The sequence below is a fragment of the Protomyctophum bolini genome, assembly GCF_963924005.1.
Source record: "Protomyctophum bolini genome assembly, chromosome: 15".
Lineage (NCBI taxonomy): Eukaryota > Metazoa > Chordata > Actinopteri > Myctophiformes > Myctophidae > Protomyctophum > Protomyctophum bolini.
In genome coordinates, this window is record NC_137876.1 from 32,120,461 (window position 1) to 32,136,936 (window position 16,476).

Genomic DNA, 16,476 nt, shown 5'->3' on the forward strand with positions numbered 1-16,476 from the left:
CGTGCTACGAGCTTGTAGGCCTTTGTAGGCCTTTCAAATTTCAAATTTATATTCTTTCAGAGTGTACATTTTTTACTCTTAACTATCTTTGCTTCTGGCGTGTCCCTGGAACAACACATTTTCAGATGGGGGTCAGCGGCCAATTTCATATCGTTTTTGGGGTCCTTGACATGAAATAGTTTGAGAACCACTGACAGGATTTGGTGTCGAAATGGGTTAATATGTGCAAATGTAGGCTAGGCCATTCATATGAACCGCTGGACAAATCTATAACGCAAAGGCTAGCTTTCAAATGATAGAAACATCACTCCTTTTACCTTTTAAATACACTTACAAAACCTGTTAATTGTTTTGACATACCATTTTGAAGTAGCCATTTAAGATACCATTTCCCTCATGCTGTATAAATCTTCAAGACTTATCAACAGCACTGACCAACAAAGACAGCAGTAACTGATTTCTCTGTTTTCATGGTCTGAAGTGTTGATTATGGTTTTGCAAATATTACAGCGTTATATGCTACTTGTGTGAAATGCCCATCTTGGTTCAACAATTCTCTCAGTTTCACAACCCATGAATTTCCCTGTTTGCCTTTGTGTGGTAGAAGACTCATTGTAAGGCATATAGAGTGTAGATGGCAGAAGGCATAATGAACAGAATGGTACAGTCTAGAATGTCAAGCTACTAAAGCCTGAGCAAACACTCCTTTATCTCTGTCAGACTGTGAGACCTATTCATCAGCAGCAATGTATATAGTAACTCTATAGTTATGCATAGATGGCGGGAAAAACAAAGACATTGGAGAAAGTGAGAGAGGGCGATTGAGGGAGACATGAAAAAAGAACGTCCAAAAAATCCAAAAGCACTATTTTTGCATTTATTCAGTGGTTAACACATCTAAACCCTGGTGTTTGTTTTGCCTGTCCTGTTGATGGTTGACTATTTGCATGTCTGTCTGTGTCCGCTAGCCACAGACCGTGAAACTGTATTAAGGATGAATGTTTTCTGATTATGTTTAAAGGCCTTTCTGTTTGTGGGGTAGCTAGTGTATGACACTGATCATTGGACCGATTTGAACCCATGATGTCATGAGGTCTGTTCCCGTTTAGCATGCATACTAACCAGGCCTGCTTTTACAGTGTGGCTCCTAGGAGCTGAGCAGACTAGAAGAGGGTTTTTGTGACGCACTTGACATTTTCACAAATCTCAAAGTGCTACAGGGTTTAAAAACAATGGCATAAAAACTGCATGTGCGTCTCTCCAGATAATCTTGATAAGCGCTGGACCGTTCAGCACCAGACTTCTTGTGCATGCTGCCACAGAACAAGGAAGTATATCCCAGAATACTTTTAATGAATCTTATCCTGTATAAGTCAAAGTAGGTTGGAATGGATTGGGCTGAAACTTTGCTGTCATACATGATTGATGTCATAGACTGGCTTTGTTGTTGTTCTTAATACTATAAGAGGCATTTCTACACAGTAAAATCCACAGCATTTTACAATGCATGATTACAAGTATCCTGCTGTATGTGTGTCTTTACTGTATAAGGTGGATAGAGATAGTGGGACTAATACAGCCTTGAGTAAACATGTTTTTATCTGCGACTGTAAGGACCTATTCATCAATAACTGCATGTACAGTAACTCTATAGTGTCTCAGGCTTTGCTGGAAGCGAGTTCACTGGGTTTGTGGTACCTGACACTGAACCATTAAGCCTGATTTATACTCTGTTGCATGCTGGTGTTGTGCATCAAACATATCAGATCTACAAGCTCACACTGTGTCACGGTGCGACACGTTGTGAGCTTATAGATCTGATATTTTATATTAGATGCATGACACGATACGCATCAGAGGACGAGTCCCAGCCGTGATTTAAGCCCCTCACACACTAAATCCCCAACAGCTGCGCTCATTCTGATGTCTCTGTTTCTCCCTCTCTATAGTCTACACTCTAAAATGCACATGCACTCACTTTATTGAGTTTATTCATCTATCACACACTCCCTCCAGGCTCTTGTCTGTCACACACACACACACACTCACACACACACACACGCACGCGCGCACACGCACATGCAGTAGCCCACGGGACCCCCATAAGCGTCCATTTGTACAATCTCAGAGTGGTCCCAGGACCCAACAACAGTATATACCCGCAGTCACATGCAGTACGTAAACACATGCTACTCATAGTATTAGGCTCAACGTGTCTCCCCTGCACAGCTGTGCTCATGCCATTACTCTGTCCCCAAAAACATTCTCAGGTTTCTCTCTCACACACAGTGTTAATGGCCCAGGCCAGATTGACTGTGGGGAGAGATGGATGGTACTGTACAATATATAGCACGAGAGAGAGAGAGAGAGAGCAGAGGGGGAAATGAAGACAGAAGAACAGTGAGAGAGGGTTAGAGAAAGAGGGATAGATTAGACAGTATACATCAGGGCTACTCAACTTAAGATGGCTCAGGGCCCAGGGGCCACTAAGCAAAATTCCAAAAGTCCAAGAACCGCACGCTATGTGTCAGTATTATTTTGAAACGTTTACAAATGTATTGACTACACGGACTAGTTTAAAAATCAAGGAAACAGCCACATTTCCATCCTTGAACCAAACCTCAAACAAAAACATTGTGATTAATTCATTATGAAATTAGTCTTCTTCATTCACAAAATGTGAAGAGAACATAATGAACAGATTATCACAGGTGAATAAATAAGTGGTTAATACTCATGGGGCCACTTTCTCTTGGAACAAACAATACCCACAATCTTGTTCAAAACAATGAAAATAAATTACACATAGCTTGCGAAGTTAGTTCAGTCAGATATACTCGAGGGGTTTCATGCTGTGATACAAATACTCAAGGAGTTAATATGCTGCATTACTATGTGGGTGTATTCAGTGTGTGCAAGACCCACATGTCATTCGCTGATGTGGCAGTCAGCTGACCAATTGGGCGGGCTACTTAAGCTCACTAGACTCACTGCATGCTCTAGCTGTCGCCACATCTACCAGCGAGCCGCGGACGTTTCTGACTGTCTCCCAGGCGTTTTCGGCTGTCTCCCAGACGTTTTCGGCCGTCTCCCAGCTTCTTTTCCATTATTTTAGACAGCTGGTGGATGGAAATTAAGCTCCACCGCTGACTGCCGTGGGGGCAAGCGTTTCCGGGAATATGTCCGTCGCGGCAACCTGCCGCGGGGGTGGAGCTTCTTTTCCATCCACCAGCTGTCTAAAAACCCGGAAAAGAAGCTGGGAGACAGCCGAAAACGTCCGCGGCTTTCGGCTCAGGTGTGGGAACACTGTCTTCCTGCCTTCCTTCTGCTTATGGTTCCTGGTTGTTATATGATGTTTGCTCCCACCACCACCCCAGCACCACCGGTGGGCTCTGTTATTTATGTTCCCCATGGGGGGTTGTTATTGTATCTATTTCCCTGCTCTTAATGTTTAATGATGGTGTTTGATTGTGCCGAGCAGGGAGAAAAATGTAGGAGAGCCGAACGCTATTCTCATTCTACAATAAATATTGGTTAAATCTATTCGTGAGTTATGACTGAACTAATTATATTTCTATTGGTATGACCTTAACGGGCCGCAGATACATTAAGCAGTGGCTGCATGTTGAGTAGCGTGTGTGTGTGTGTGTGTGTGTGTGTGTGTGTGTGTGTGTGTGAGACACATTGTGAGCTTGTAGATCTGATATTTTTGATGCACGACACCAGTGTGCAACCAAGTGTAAATCAGGCTTAATAGTTGAGTGTCAGGTTGGTACCACAAACCCAGTGAACTTGCTGATATCGTTTACTCACTCTCTGATACAATTGTGTGTGTGTGTGTGTGTGTGTGTGTGTGTGTGTGTGTGTGTGTGTGTGTGTGTGTGTGTGTGTGTGTGTGTGTGTGTGTGTGTGTGTGTGTGTGTGTGTGTGTGTGTGTGTGTGTGTGTGTGTGTGTGTGTGTGTGTGTGTGTGTGTGTGTGTGTGTGTGTGTGTGTGTGTGTGTGTGTGTGTGTGTGTGTGTGTGAGAGAGACACCTGAATGCTGCTAATAGTTGCAACTAATACTTTGTTTAGGGATGTTCAGCAATAAAAATGCAATGCATGTACACAGTGCATACACCAAGGTCTGCAAATACTTTGAGTGTGCATATCCCTGGATATATGAGAGAGAGAGAGAGAGAGAGAGATCCAGTGTGTCTGGTTAACAATAAGGCCTTTAAGGGGGGGCTTGCTAGACAGCATGGGGAGGGGTTACGGCGTGCAGAGTAGAAACATGTGCTCTTCAATCAAGAGGCTCCACTGTGGTATATAAATATCAGTACAGTAGGCCTGGTTGGAAGTTCAAAGGCCTGGGCCATATGTGTTAGGCCTCTTGGCTCCAGCGCAGCCACACTGGAGTCAGTGTTATTCAGCCCTGCTTGGACGGTGCACATCGCACATGGCTTAACGAACTGCAAAAACGAACCCAACATCAGTTAGATTTGTTTAAATGTGTTGTTTTTGAGCGGTGCTAACCGCTGCAACGTGTGGCTTTGTGTGTTTGTCTATCCCCCGCATATACATCATCATATCGCAGGGGAAACGGATCTGTGCACCATCCATGCAATTCAGACCAACAAGCTGGAAAGGAGAGAGGCTGACAGACAAGTCAATTGTAGGAGAAATGATCCTGTTTGCTCTGAAGTGATTGCTTGTCATCTGCAGCAGGAAAGCTACTAAAGAAAAGCAGGAAAGATACTATAGGTTTTATGATACGTGTTTTGGTGTAAGGGTTTGACTCTGGAGGTACAGCCTAGGGTTACTACTCCACTATTGGAACCAATGGGAAAGTGACATAGAAAATGCTGGGGGGGTCATAGGAAGAGGGAGGGGGAGAGTACAGTGGCTATAAGAAGCAGATATTTGTCTCTGGCTTTCTTCCCAGTTGTAAATGCCCCCTTTTGGGGGCCTCACAGTGTGAGCTCTGCTACACCAGCAAGACAGGCTCTCTGGGTCTGAGGGGGAAAATAGCAAAGGAGGTTCCCGGAGACACAATGCCGTCTTTATCATTTACGCACGCCTGCCTGTCACTGACAGCTTCAGGAATACCAAGCACTTACATAACCTGTCAGTCTGTGTCGAAAGACAAAGGCAAACAAAAAAGACACCACACTTGGGATTATTACATACAGAAGAGTCTCTGTTGTCACAAATAGCTCAAGATTCAAACCAACAAATTGTTATTCCTGGACAAGAGCCTGGTTAGAGAAATGACTACAATGGAAACCTACCTACTGTACATACAGTAATAGTGGGCTTTTGCTGCAGATTGAAGAACAGTGAAAACACAAGTCTTCTATTCCGTTGGCAGAGTGCAGAGACATGTTGGGTGCACAATAGGGGCTAATCTGACTTAGAGCTCTGTACAGCATGATACCCTGAGGGCTCAAGGGGTGATGGAGTGCATTGGGAGTCAGTGGAAAAAGAAAAGAAGAGAGAAATTGGTGGAGTGTAGACATTTGAACACATGTATTTTGGGACATGTTATTTTGGAATATGTTGGGAGATGGGGGAGAAAGAAATACAGTGACATCCAGTCAGAGCTGAATTAAGCCCTAAAGTGCCTTTCCGCTCATACACAACACTTAATGGTATATAGAGTTGACTATAGCAACACAATGGTTAATTCTTCTTTTATGAGGTGAACACCTGCAGTTGATTTCATGGCCTTTCTCCTGACTACACCAACAGGTATTTTCACAATAATCAAAGTTGTTACTCTGATTGTAGTGATGCTGGTCACGGATGCTAAGCCCCATTGCTACAGAGTAGCATAGGTAGAGTTGTTATTATATATCTAGTGAAGACAGCAGGTACTGTACAAAGACTGCAGTCATACAGTAGAAAGAAAAATCATGAATATTCTTATATTGAATTCAAGTATATTTTGAAGGGGAGACACATTTTTAAGGGGAAAGCTTTATCAGGTATAATGATGAACATTACTTCATTATACCATATGACAGCCGGCCTTTGAAGTCTTACAAAAGATTTTGACCTTTGAATACAGTATTCTGTCATGCGCATCAAACAAGAAAGACGCTGCAGGGGACTGTGTGGCTGTTTGATGGATTATACAGTGAGATATGACTTCAGTGCACTCACTTCCATAGGACCAAGCTCGTCTTTACGACACAAACAAATAACCTCTTCAAGTTATGACAGATGGAGCTAACAAACTGGACTCATTAGAACCCATTAACGCTGGTCTCGAAAAAGGTTCTTTCAAGCGTAAAATATAAGCTAGCATTCCTCAAGATCTGTTGTGTGCAGCAGTGTAGCTATTGCATTCATTAAGGCAGATTTTAAGCACTGGTCCGCACAAAAGGCACGGCGTATTTCATTTATAGCCTTCTTGGGGGCGGGGGGGGGGGGGGGGGGGGGGCGAGGGGGTCAGAGAAAAAGAGGCCATCTGGTCTTCATTGTGTTATATCCTTTTAAGAGATAATTAGGAATATTACAGGGTCAGCCATGAATACATAAACATAATTCCCCATGAATCCACAAGTGGCATTGTTAAAATAGCTCCCCAAGGAGTTTGCCTATATGGCTCCCAAAAGCTTTTCAAAAGGTTGTTAAGTAATCCCTTTAGTGCTCCTGTGGTTATAGACCTACTTAATGTAGAAACAGAGGGGGAAACGCACCATTCACTCTTCAAAGAGAACAAAGTACAAGGTAATTACATGATTTCGGTGACTGCTGGGTAACAAAACAGGACTTTCAGGCCTACGAACTTTCTCCTAGTTCTTATAATCAATATATCAGATAAAGACCCAGGTCAGCGTGAGTTCAAAAGACTAAATCATTTGTCATGTGTTCTAACACCTCAACTTACTAGACTACCGGAGCACAGAGCAAATCATAAGAATAATTTAATGTTAGTCTAATACAGTTTTGTTATCTCCAAAACAAATAGGCCTATGTTATGTTACGTAAGATGAAATCATGTGATTGCTCTACAAATATTTGCCGTAAACACACTTGATCTAAGAAATCAACATTTCTTGGCCCCGTTGTAAAATAGGAAATACTTTCTGCACATTCCCCCCCATGGGATCACTCTAACCCCCCCCCCCCCCCAAGCAACTTTTCCCCTCAGCACATCTGCAAACGCCTGCACTCACTCACTCACCCGCTCATTCTTTTTTTTCTTTTTTTTTTAAAGAGACGGTTTCCCTTTAAGCCGTGCAGAGAGCAGATGGTCCATAACAACTCGTGGAAATACCTGAAGTCAGCATATTCTCCCTCTCGCTGTAAGCAGGCTAATCACACATGCACACTTTCCTACTGTGTTATCAAACAAACAATGCATTGCACATACCCATACACGCCGGTGCGCGACACGTCTAATCCAATGTGTCGGGATTGGAATTTTTTTTGCCCCTCAGCTCTCCTAAGGGGTAGGAGAGATTGCTTCAGAAAAAAAAAGAAAGCATGAACATTTCTTTGTCTGAGAATTCAGGGTCAGGTGATTCCAGACAGGAATTCTGGTTGGCTAGAGAGGACTTGCAAAATGTTGGCAGCGATCCAAGAGGCTGTCTTGCTTTGCGAGAGCAAGCAGGGCTGGAAATTTGCTGCAAACCTCATCTTCACCCTCATATCCATAACACAGAGTTTATTTCCATAGCTGGGGGAGGGGTCAGGAAGAGAATGGGGTGGGAGAGAGTGAGAAGTGGGAGAAGTCCACTGTAACACAAGACACGTAAAAAGAGTGTTCCCATTCCCGGAGGGAAGGCGCGAGACAGCAGGGTTTCAGACCTCCTGAAACTAACCCATTCAGGCAAAATGTCCTCACAGACCCGACTGCCCCAGCAACATACTCACAGACCCGACTGCCCCAGCAACATACTCACAGACCCGACTGCCCCAGCAACATACTCACAGACCCGACTGCCCCAGCAACATGCTAGAACAGACCCGACTGTCCCAGCAACATGCTAGAACAGACCCGACTGTCCCAGCAACATGCGAGAACAGACCTGACTGCCCCAGCAACATGCTTGAACAGACCTGACTGCCCCAGCAACATGCTAGAACAAACATGCTCTGTAGGCACAGAGCAGAATCAAGCCCAACTTTAATCTGCACCGTTTCGAGGTCCTCTAGAAAAGGGCTGCAACGACCAAAACATATCAATCCTTGATTTAGATGAAAGCGTGTAATGAGCCAAATAACAAAAAGGGGAAGCAACAGACAAGCTTGCACAGAATATGCATCTTTGCAACAAGAAAAACTGAAAAACAACCATTTTCGATATTCTATTTGTAGAGAAAATCCCTCTCTATGTGGAAGATGTGAAATGCCTATTTCCTCCCTGTATTTCACAACATTTCACTTGTGAGACCCCAGCATGTCCTGCTAATTTGGCAATATTTCCTTACTTTAGACACTTTAACGGCTTCTCCTCAAGCCTGTTCCAACAGAGTGTGTGTGTGTGTGTGTGTGTGTGTGTGTGTGTGTGTGTGTGTGTGTGTGTGTGTGTGTGTGTGTGTGTGTGTGTGTGTGTGTGTGTGTGTGTGTGTGTGTGTGTGTGTGTGTGTGTGTGTGTGTGTGTGTGTGTGTGTGTGTGTGTGTGTGTGTGTGTGTGTGTGTGTGTGTGGTAGAATTCTTGTTACTATGGAGACAACTCATTATGTAACACTCAAAGTCGCTCTACATCACATTAGGAGCAGGAGTAATATCTATCATGACTAGCCGTAGTAGTGCAGGGGTTGGGCAGGCGAGTTGGAAACAGTACATTCACGAGGATTTACACACGTGTTGTTTTTGGGAACAGTTATTAATGGTCTGTAATGAAACCACGCTTTGCACCCATATTCAGTGAGACTTAAGACTGGCTATGTGTCGTGATCATATAGTGGGATAAAAACATTGTTCCATCTTATTGTTCACCGGCGTTGATACATCCTGTTAAAATTACATTTAACTATTGATTTAGCTGTGCAAACATATTTTAATAGGAACCAGAGTGCTACAACAGTACCCAGTAAAACATATTTTTAATAGGGTTAATAGGAACCAGAGTGCTACAACAGTGCCCAGTAAAATCATCAGTGTTAATTTGTCAAAAGGAAACATTTCCTGTCATCGTACAGTGTTGTGAGAAGAAAGCCATGTGTTGTCGAAGGAACAAAACCTTTAGGGAACGACGTTGTGCATTTGCCAACAATAGTTATAGCACAAAGACAGGAAACCCATGAACCGAGTGAACCAAGGCCCCCACACAAAGCCAATGAAATAAATGGTACCTTCATGTGATATCAAATGACCCATCAAATACACTTGGACACAAATGCACTATGGTGCCGTACTCTTAACCCTAGTGATTCACAACCCATGACCACAGTGGCGGAAAGTTCTTATAACGGCAGGGGGTTCATGCAGCCCCCCCCCCCCCCCCCCCCCAGCGGTGGAAAAAAACGAGTTTTGTTTTTTCGGTTGGTACCAACACCTATCTTGCCCAAGCGGCAAGCGCCCCCAACCCCCTAAAGGTAGGCCTATATGTGACTACGTGCATGACAACATGACCACTGGGGAAGGGAAATTTCAGTGGACAGTGGGTGCATACTGCATATTGATATATTTTGCCAAAATGCCAGTGGGTTCAGTCGCGCTTTTGCCAAAATGCCAGGGGGTTCAGTCGCGCCTCTGAACCCACGGAGTTTCCGCCACTGCATGACCAGCCAGCACGCCAACTTGAATCCTCCTGCACAATTCTAGCCCTAGAAAGGCAAAATGGCAAACAGCTTTTTGTGTTTCTGAGTGTCAAAAACTAGGCTTTTCAGTATAATATACTGAAAAGCCTAGTATATTATACTATAGTCCATTGTACTGTATACATTACATGCCATAATATTTTACACTGTACCCACATGATCTACAATTATCCACTTCTGTACCAACAATCCTTTTCGCAGGATAGGAAATAAACTTTGAGGTAGATTTTCACCCTGCCTTTTTAGTACTTGTGAAGTTACTGTTCTTATTCATAATCCTTATTTCCTACTGAGGAACAAATAGGTTTGTTATACGACAGTACTGTCTAGCAGCCCCTAAGACAGTGGCCAGGACCCAGAAGGGGTACTCACCTCCATTTTCCACTTGGCCAGCCATTCCTCCCTGGTCCTCTTGCTAATGTAATAAGGGTCACCAGCCTGGAAGGTTACTCTGGGCATGGGCCTCTGACGAAGGCTGATCTCCCCACCAACTCCCCCTCGCAGCCTCCCCCGATCTCCCTGTTTAAAGGGATAAATAAAAATAGATAGAGAAAATAAATAAATCTGAATCTTTTTTTTTGGGAGGGGGTTGGGGGGTGGGGGGGTTCTGTGACAGACTCTGAGAGGAGGTGGTGAGTTTTGCTGCTAAACTGAAGCTATCTCTGAAGCAGCTGAGGTAGACTCTTGTTAAAGATTCACTGATTTGTTCTATGGTTGAGGCGCTGGAGGGGAATGTCTAACCTGTAAAGAGATGATGACTCACATGTTGAGCCCCCTGTTGCTGTCAGCTTGTGAGTTGTCAAGCGGCAATGAGTAAGGCCACAGTGTCTATTAACAGCACTCGCCCTGGCACTGTCTCAAAGTCACCAGAGCCAGCCGATGTCAGGGCCTCCCAAGTGTATTTGATATTTCAAATCTATACGCCACTAGGTACCATTTCTTTCACAAGTCCAAGGTCATGTCAGAGCTTAAGCTGGTGTAGTGACAAACCCACACAGTGACAATCGGAAGCAGCCTACTTCTTAAAATTGAGGTGAAAAGTAAGTACACAATAAAATCCTCCCTTAATTTATACATTCAAACTCTGAGCCTTATGGGTCCATTTGGCTCCATTTGTGAGTTAAATGAACACTGAGGATATTACTGTGTACAATGTACATGGAATGTCTGATTACCCCAGTTTAGGTCATCATACCAAGCCATAAACATGATATAGTATATCCATTATGGAACAATAACCATTACCAGTTCATCCTTTGGTATAAAGAGCAATGCCCAGATCTAGGAAATATACAGTAGAGAATGATAGATGGATGGATAGACAGACAGACAGACATTTATTGATCCCAAGGGAAATTCTGTTGTCAAACAGAAGCAGCACCGCTTGGTAAGGATTAAATAAAGATACAGGTAAAGGTAGAGAACAAGTGCAGTACAGAATAAGTAGTAGAGTAACAGTAATTAAAAGAGTATACAAATATAGACAGTATAACTGTTGTGATTTGACTTAACATCTGACCAGGCCCTCTTTGCCTGGACTGATCGAGTAAGCATGATGTAATAAGCCATCAGTAGATAGAAATAGAGGCATAGGACCATAGGTATCTTCTATCACCAATAAAACCGCCATATATACATTTAAAGACCTAAAGACTGACCTGGCAGTCTGCACTTGGACTGACCATATTAGTATGAACTGAAGGGAAGAAAAGTATATCACGACAATTCTTTCAATATCAATATTATATCACGATATCTTCTCATGTATCAGAAATCACGTCGAATAATCTCATTGATGGTGTCAAACGGAACTGTGATTTTCAACTGACATCCTCAATTGTTTACAGACTTACTGTTTAAATGTATTAATTTAGAGTACTGTTTACCACGATATAAAAAAGTCCCACACAACAAAATCCCACTGATAGTTGATAACAAATCTATACAATGTATACGGTATAGGCCAGACTTTCTCTGTTGGTGTCATTTTATCAGCCAAGAACATAGGTTTCCTCCGACCATCCTTTGTCAAGTACACTGTCTAGTGTTGTGTTTAACCCACTGCGTCTTCATCCACCCCCATCACAAATGATGATGAGTAATTGTTGGTGTACACTAGCCCTGAGGTGGATTTTCCTTGACAGCAAATTAACACTAGCATCACAACAGTAGTCTGGTGAATGTAGGCCCTGGAGGTGGCTTGTCCTTGACAGCATATTCACAATAGCATCAGCCAGGGAAAGAAGACATAATGAAAGAGAATTCTTACCTCGTTCTTGACCACATCTCTTCCGTCATCCTCCTTGCGTTCCACATCTAGAGGGAAGACAGTGAGACAATTGATGATCTGAATCATTCATAAGAGACTGGAGAAGCTACAGGTCACATCAATTATACCTAATCTAGATCATTAAGCTGAGGAAGCCACCCTTTTAATTAGTAAATAGACATAAATTATACAGGACTGTCAAGCTCAAGTCTTTATCATCCTTAAGGCTATTAACATCATGCTATGATGAAGTTACTTTACAGTAGGGCTGCTCAATTAACTTTATAACGGTAGAAGAATACATTCAGAATATGATAATTGGCCAATAAAGGAATTAGATTTTTAGTGTATTGCAGGGCTATCTCCTTTAACCCCTCGCACCTCAATGGTAGGGTGACTTCACGTTATGTGGGACTGCTATACTTCATAATAAGGATTTTATGGAAAATCAATCAATATCCAAAAGTGATCTTGAGTTGTTGCTAGAACACACCTTGCCACTAAACAATGGTTTGGATTCAGTTCAGCAGCACATAAACATTAGATTTCTCATTGATAACGGATTTTTAAGTAGGTAACTTGTGCTACTGGATCATAATGACTATTATAACTATTGATTGACACACACACACACACACACACACACACACACACACACATGGTATAGGCTTAAAATAAGGCCTACAAGCATTTTCAATCTGTCTGAATTATTAATTCTTGTCTAATTTGTCGATTAGTAACAGCTGTGTTGTCAGTGTCACTGAATCTCTGTTGTTATCCCATGATGCACTCATGGCAGAAAGTGTGTTTATTTTTTAACAATGGTATTGGGAATGCATTGGGGGATTATGTGGTGGGCCTTTACTGTATGTGTAGCGTTGTGTCATGGTGTTCATTTGGTGATTTACTTTGATATATATCTTCGGTGTAACTCAGGTGAAGCACACCCTCTCTTCCTCTCTTGAATAGTAGTGTGGTAGGGTTGTGTGAATTTGCCACAACAAATAGCCATGATACATTTACGCTTTGTTATGTGAGGAAGAAAGCTGATGTAGAAGGTCACACAGTGCATTTTGAGCTTGCCCCAGTGCATGTACTGGAGGGTGCCGTACGAGCTAGTGGGGTCCTTGAAATTCAAAAGGTTGAGAATCACTGCTCTTAAATGACAACTTTCTTTTATTTTCAACCAAAGTTCATGTTTTAGGTTGTTATTAGAGAAAGTAGAAGATGAGTGTTCATTTTTTGCTTTCTTTCGTTTTAGCGATTTTAGCTATTTTTGACAGGGTGGCTAAATATGTACTTACTATAGCCCTACTAGACCCTGCAGGGAAGTACAGGCCACAGTAGTTGTTTTCCGTCTGTCTGAAGGAACATCTGACTAGGGGGCTGCTATACTATGTGTCATATGCTCAATATGTCAGTTTGTCACCTCCCCCTTCACATTCAACCCGTAATCTTTTGTGGCCATAGTAGGACTATAGTAAATAATAATAAAGAAATCACCGTAACATTTTGTAAAAGAAAAACAATTTAAAATACATATTTAGCGACTTGTTTGAATGCCCCTGCCCCATGTCAAAAATAGCTACAAACATTATAAACTAAAGAAAGCGGCAAATAAAAAAATATTAACCCTCATCTTTTACTTTCTCTAATGACAACCTAAAACATGAACCTTGGTTGAAGTTGTTCTTTAAGGCAGGGGTTCCCAACCTTTCTATTACCACGGTCTGGCTGTTCGGACCGGCATGGCTGGGGTGTAGGGGGACGGGGGTGCGTCAAGGTCGCGCATCATCGTACCAAAACACGGAAGACAGTTGACTGGCCTCAAGTAGCCTACCCGCTGCTATATCATATCACAAAATAATGTTATATCATTGTCATTGACCATATCATTGATCCTGGTGACGCACAGTTATAGATTAACGGTCGGGAAAACTTGGGATTCCCTTCTCGCGTACCATAGTGGGACATGTCCCGCGTACCAGCACAGGTACACGTACCAGTGGTTGGGAACCTCTGCTTTAAGGTGTCTCTCTCTCCACAAAACGGACTACTTCACACACTACTTCAAACTGCTACTCTGTTGTAGTCTGTTGGCATTAGTTGGCATTTAAAAGTCAGAACGACAGCACATTGCATTCAGATGACACCTCCAAACCATCACACCAGGAGGCAAAAGTAGCTTGCAACACTAGTCTGCCAGTGTTGCCAGGTCTGCTTATTATAAGCGACTTTGGGCTTGTAAAGTCGCTTGTAAATATTCATAGTTGCAGGTTGATTTAGTTTGGGCTTATTTCTGAAGTGTAGTTGTTTATTTGGGCTTGCTTTCAAGATTATTTTTTTAAATAGCTGAAACCGGTCGCTTCATAGACCTGGTCTAGTTTCACTCACAGAATCTGGCATTAAAACAAAACACTTTTCATCAGCCCAGGGCTATCGATGGGCTTAGCATATATATATATATATATACATACACATACACACACACACACACACACACACACACACACACACACACACACACACACACACATTTCTTTGTACAATTTAAGCATTTAGCAGACACTAATCCAGAGCAATTTACTCTTTATGGTCCTGACTCCTGCCCGATAAAATAAAGTTCAAATAAGTAAATAAAGGCTTCCACTAAGAGAAACCGACAGGGTGCAGGACCTATGTAGGCTTAACGTCCTCTACTCTGTTCTAAATCCTCCGTTAAACTCTGCTTGATCACAGTGAATTTAGGATCACATTGCACACGCAGGTATACACTAGGTGGTGAGTGCCATATTTGGGTTTGATGCAACCCAGAAGGCATGGAGATGCTGCCCAGGTTATGATGAGTGTGGAGAGCGGCCAAGTTTACTTTGGCAAATATCACACCTCTGACCCTACATCCCTCTTTTCGAGAGCTGCAGCTGGCTGCCATTAGCATGGTCCCTCCCACACACCCTTGACACTGAGCAGAAAAGGCAACAACATACTGCTTCGTTTGTGTGACTTTGGGGGGCACATATAATCTCCACACCAATCTCCCATGGCAGGAATCAGGATCAAGCTATGAGCGTCTTATAGTCCAGTGTTTCCCAAACAAAAACAATTACCCCTATATTTTGTTCTCGGTGTGGTCTCGATCTAAAAGGTTTGGGAACCACTGATTTGAGTGTTGAACTTGCAGCGCGGGCACAGAGGATGGTGTTTGGTCTTTATCTGCCAATAACCATGTCATTTTGAATATTACAATCCTGGTTTGTATGTTAAAATAATTTCCACCTTTAAAGCTTATAAAAATACCATGCATGTCTCAATCTGACTGAGGTTTTAGATTGTTTAATAAACCATCCAAAAGTGGGGAGCTGCACATATCATATATCAGCCAGGTACTTACACATGTACTAACTGCTAAATCTATTAGGAAGCTACAAAAACTACAAACTAGCGGGAGAGTGTATAAACCGTCAAAAATAACAGCAAATATTCCAGGCTCTACTGAAATTTGTACCTAAACCACAGTGTAATAAAAAAGAAAAGGCTTTACCGCAATAAAATCTTAGAATGTCGGGGATTTCCTATTAACTCAAGCCATGATTCTGTAGGTCCCTAACAACAAAGGCATGTTATTCATTCTTGAACATCATTGTTTTCCTGTGTTCAGCGGAGCAGAGAGGTTAGCCAGGGAGCATGGAGACAACTCAACTGAAACACTATCAAACAGTCAGGATTCATGATTCATGAAATTTTATTTTTTCGTCTTTCCTTTTTCCCTAGAGCAGCAGGAGGAAGGAAGCCAAAATCACATCTTATCACAAACTGCCCAAGAAACGCATACCGGTAGCTACTCTCGGCTAGGCGTGTAAAGGTATACCGTATATTACCGCGGCATAAACAGCCAAGGTATTGATACTGTGTGATTTCCGAGCTCATTGCTCAAATTATTTTATTATTTACTTTAATATGAGCAATTATGTGCATATGCTGCACAACTTGACTGATTTCGTCGACTAAATCTGCTATTTTCAGCAAGTGTAAAAACAGTCATTGCGACGGCAACAAGGCCCGCCAAAATACATTTTAGTCGACTAAATCAACTGTAGATTTAGTTGACTAAAATCTTATGATATTTAGTCGACTAAAACTAGGCTAACAATAAAACATTCCAGGTGACTAAAATGTGACTAAAACTAAATGAAAACCATTCAAGACTATGACTAAAATCAGAATTTGCTGTCAAAAACAACACTGAAATAAAAGAAATGCCCTTCTGGGCACAGGTCTCCACCAGGAGGATTGTGTGTGTGTGTGTGTGTGTGTGTGTGTGTGTGTGTGTGTGTGTGTGTGTGTGTGTGTGTGTGTGTGTGTGTGTGTGTGTGTGTGTGTGTGTGTGTGTGTGTGTGTGTGTGTGTGTGTGTGTGTGTGTGTGTGTGTGTGTGTGTGTGTGTGTGTGTGTGTG

General features: G+C 42.5%; 1 protein-coding gene across 5 annotated transcripts in view; it reads right to left on the bottom strand.

Moving 5' to 3' along the window:
• The window catches only part of LOC308330142 (DNA (cytosine-5)-methyltransferase 3A-like), a 52,658-nt gene that overhangs the window by 17,249 nt on the left and 18,933 nt on the right, over positions 1 to 16,476 (bottom strand). For 4 of the 5 annotated variants that reach the window (XM_080784860.1, XM_080784857.1, XM_080784858.1 and 1 more), the window contains exons 5-6: positions 12,024 to 12,070; positions 10,127 to 10,273 (exon numbers count right to left, since the gene is read on the bottom strand). In XM_080784860.1, coding sequence (XP_080640986.1) covers positions 10,127 to 10,273; positions 12,024 to 12,070 — 194 coding nt within the window. The remainder of the gene's footprint in view (positions 1 to 10,126; positions 10,274 to 12,023; positions 12,071 to 16,476) is intronic. The other variant, XM_080784861.1, reaches the window with a different exon arrangement.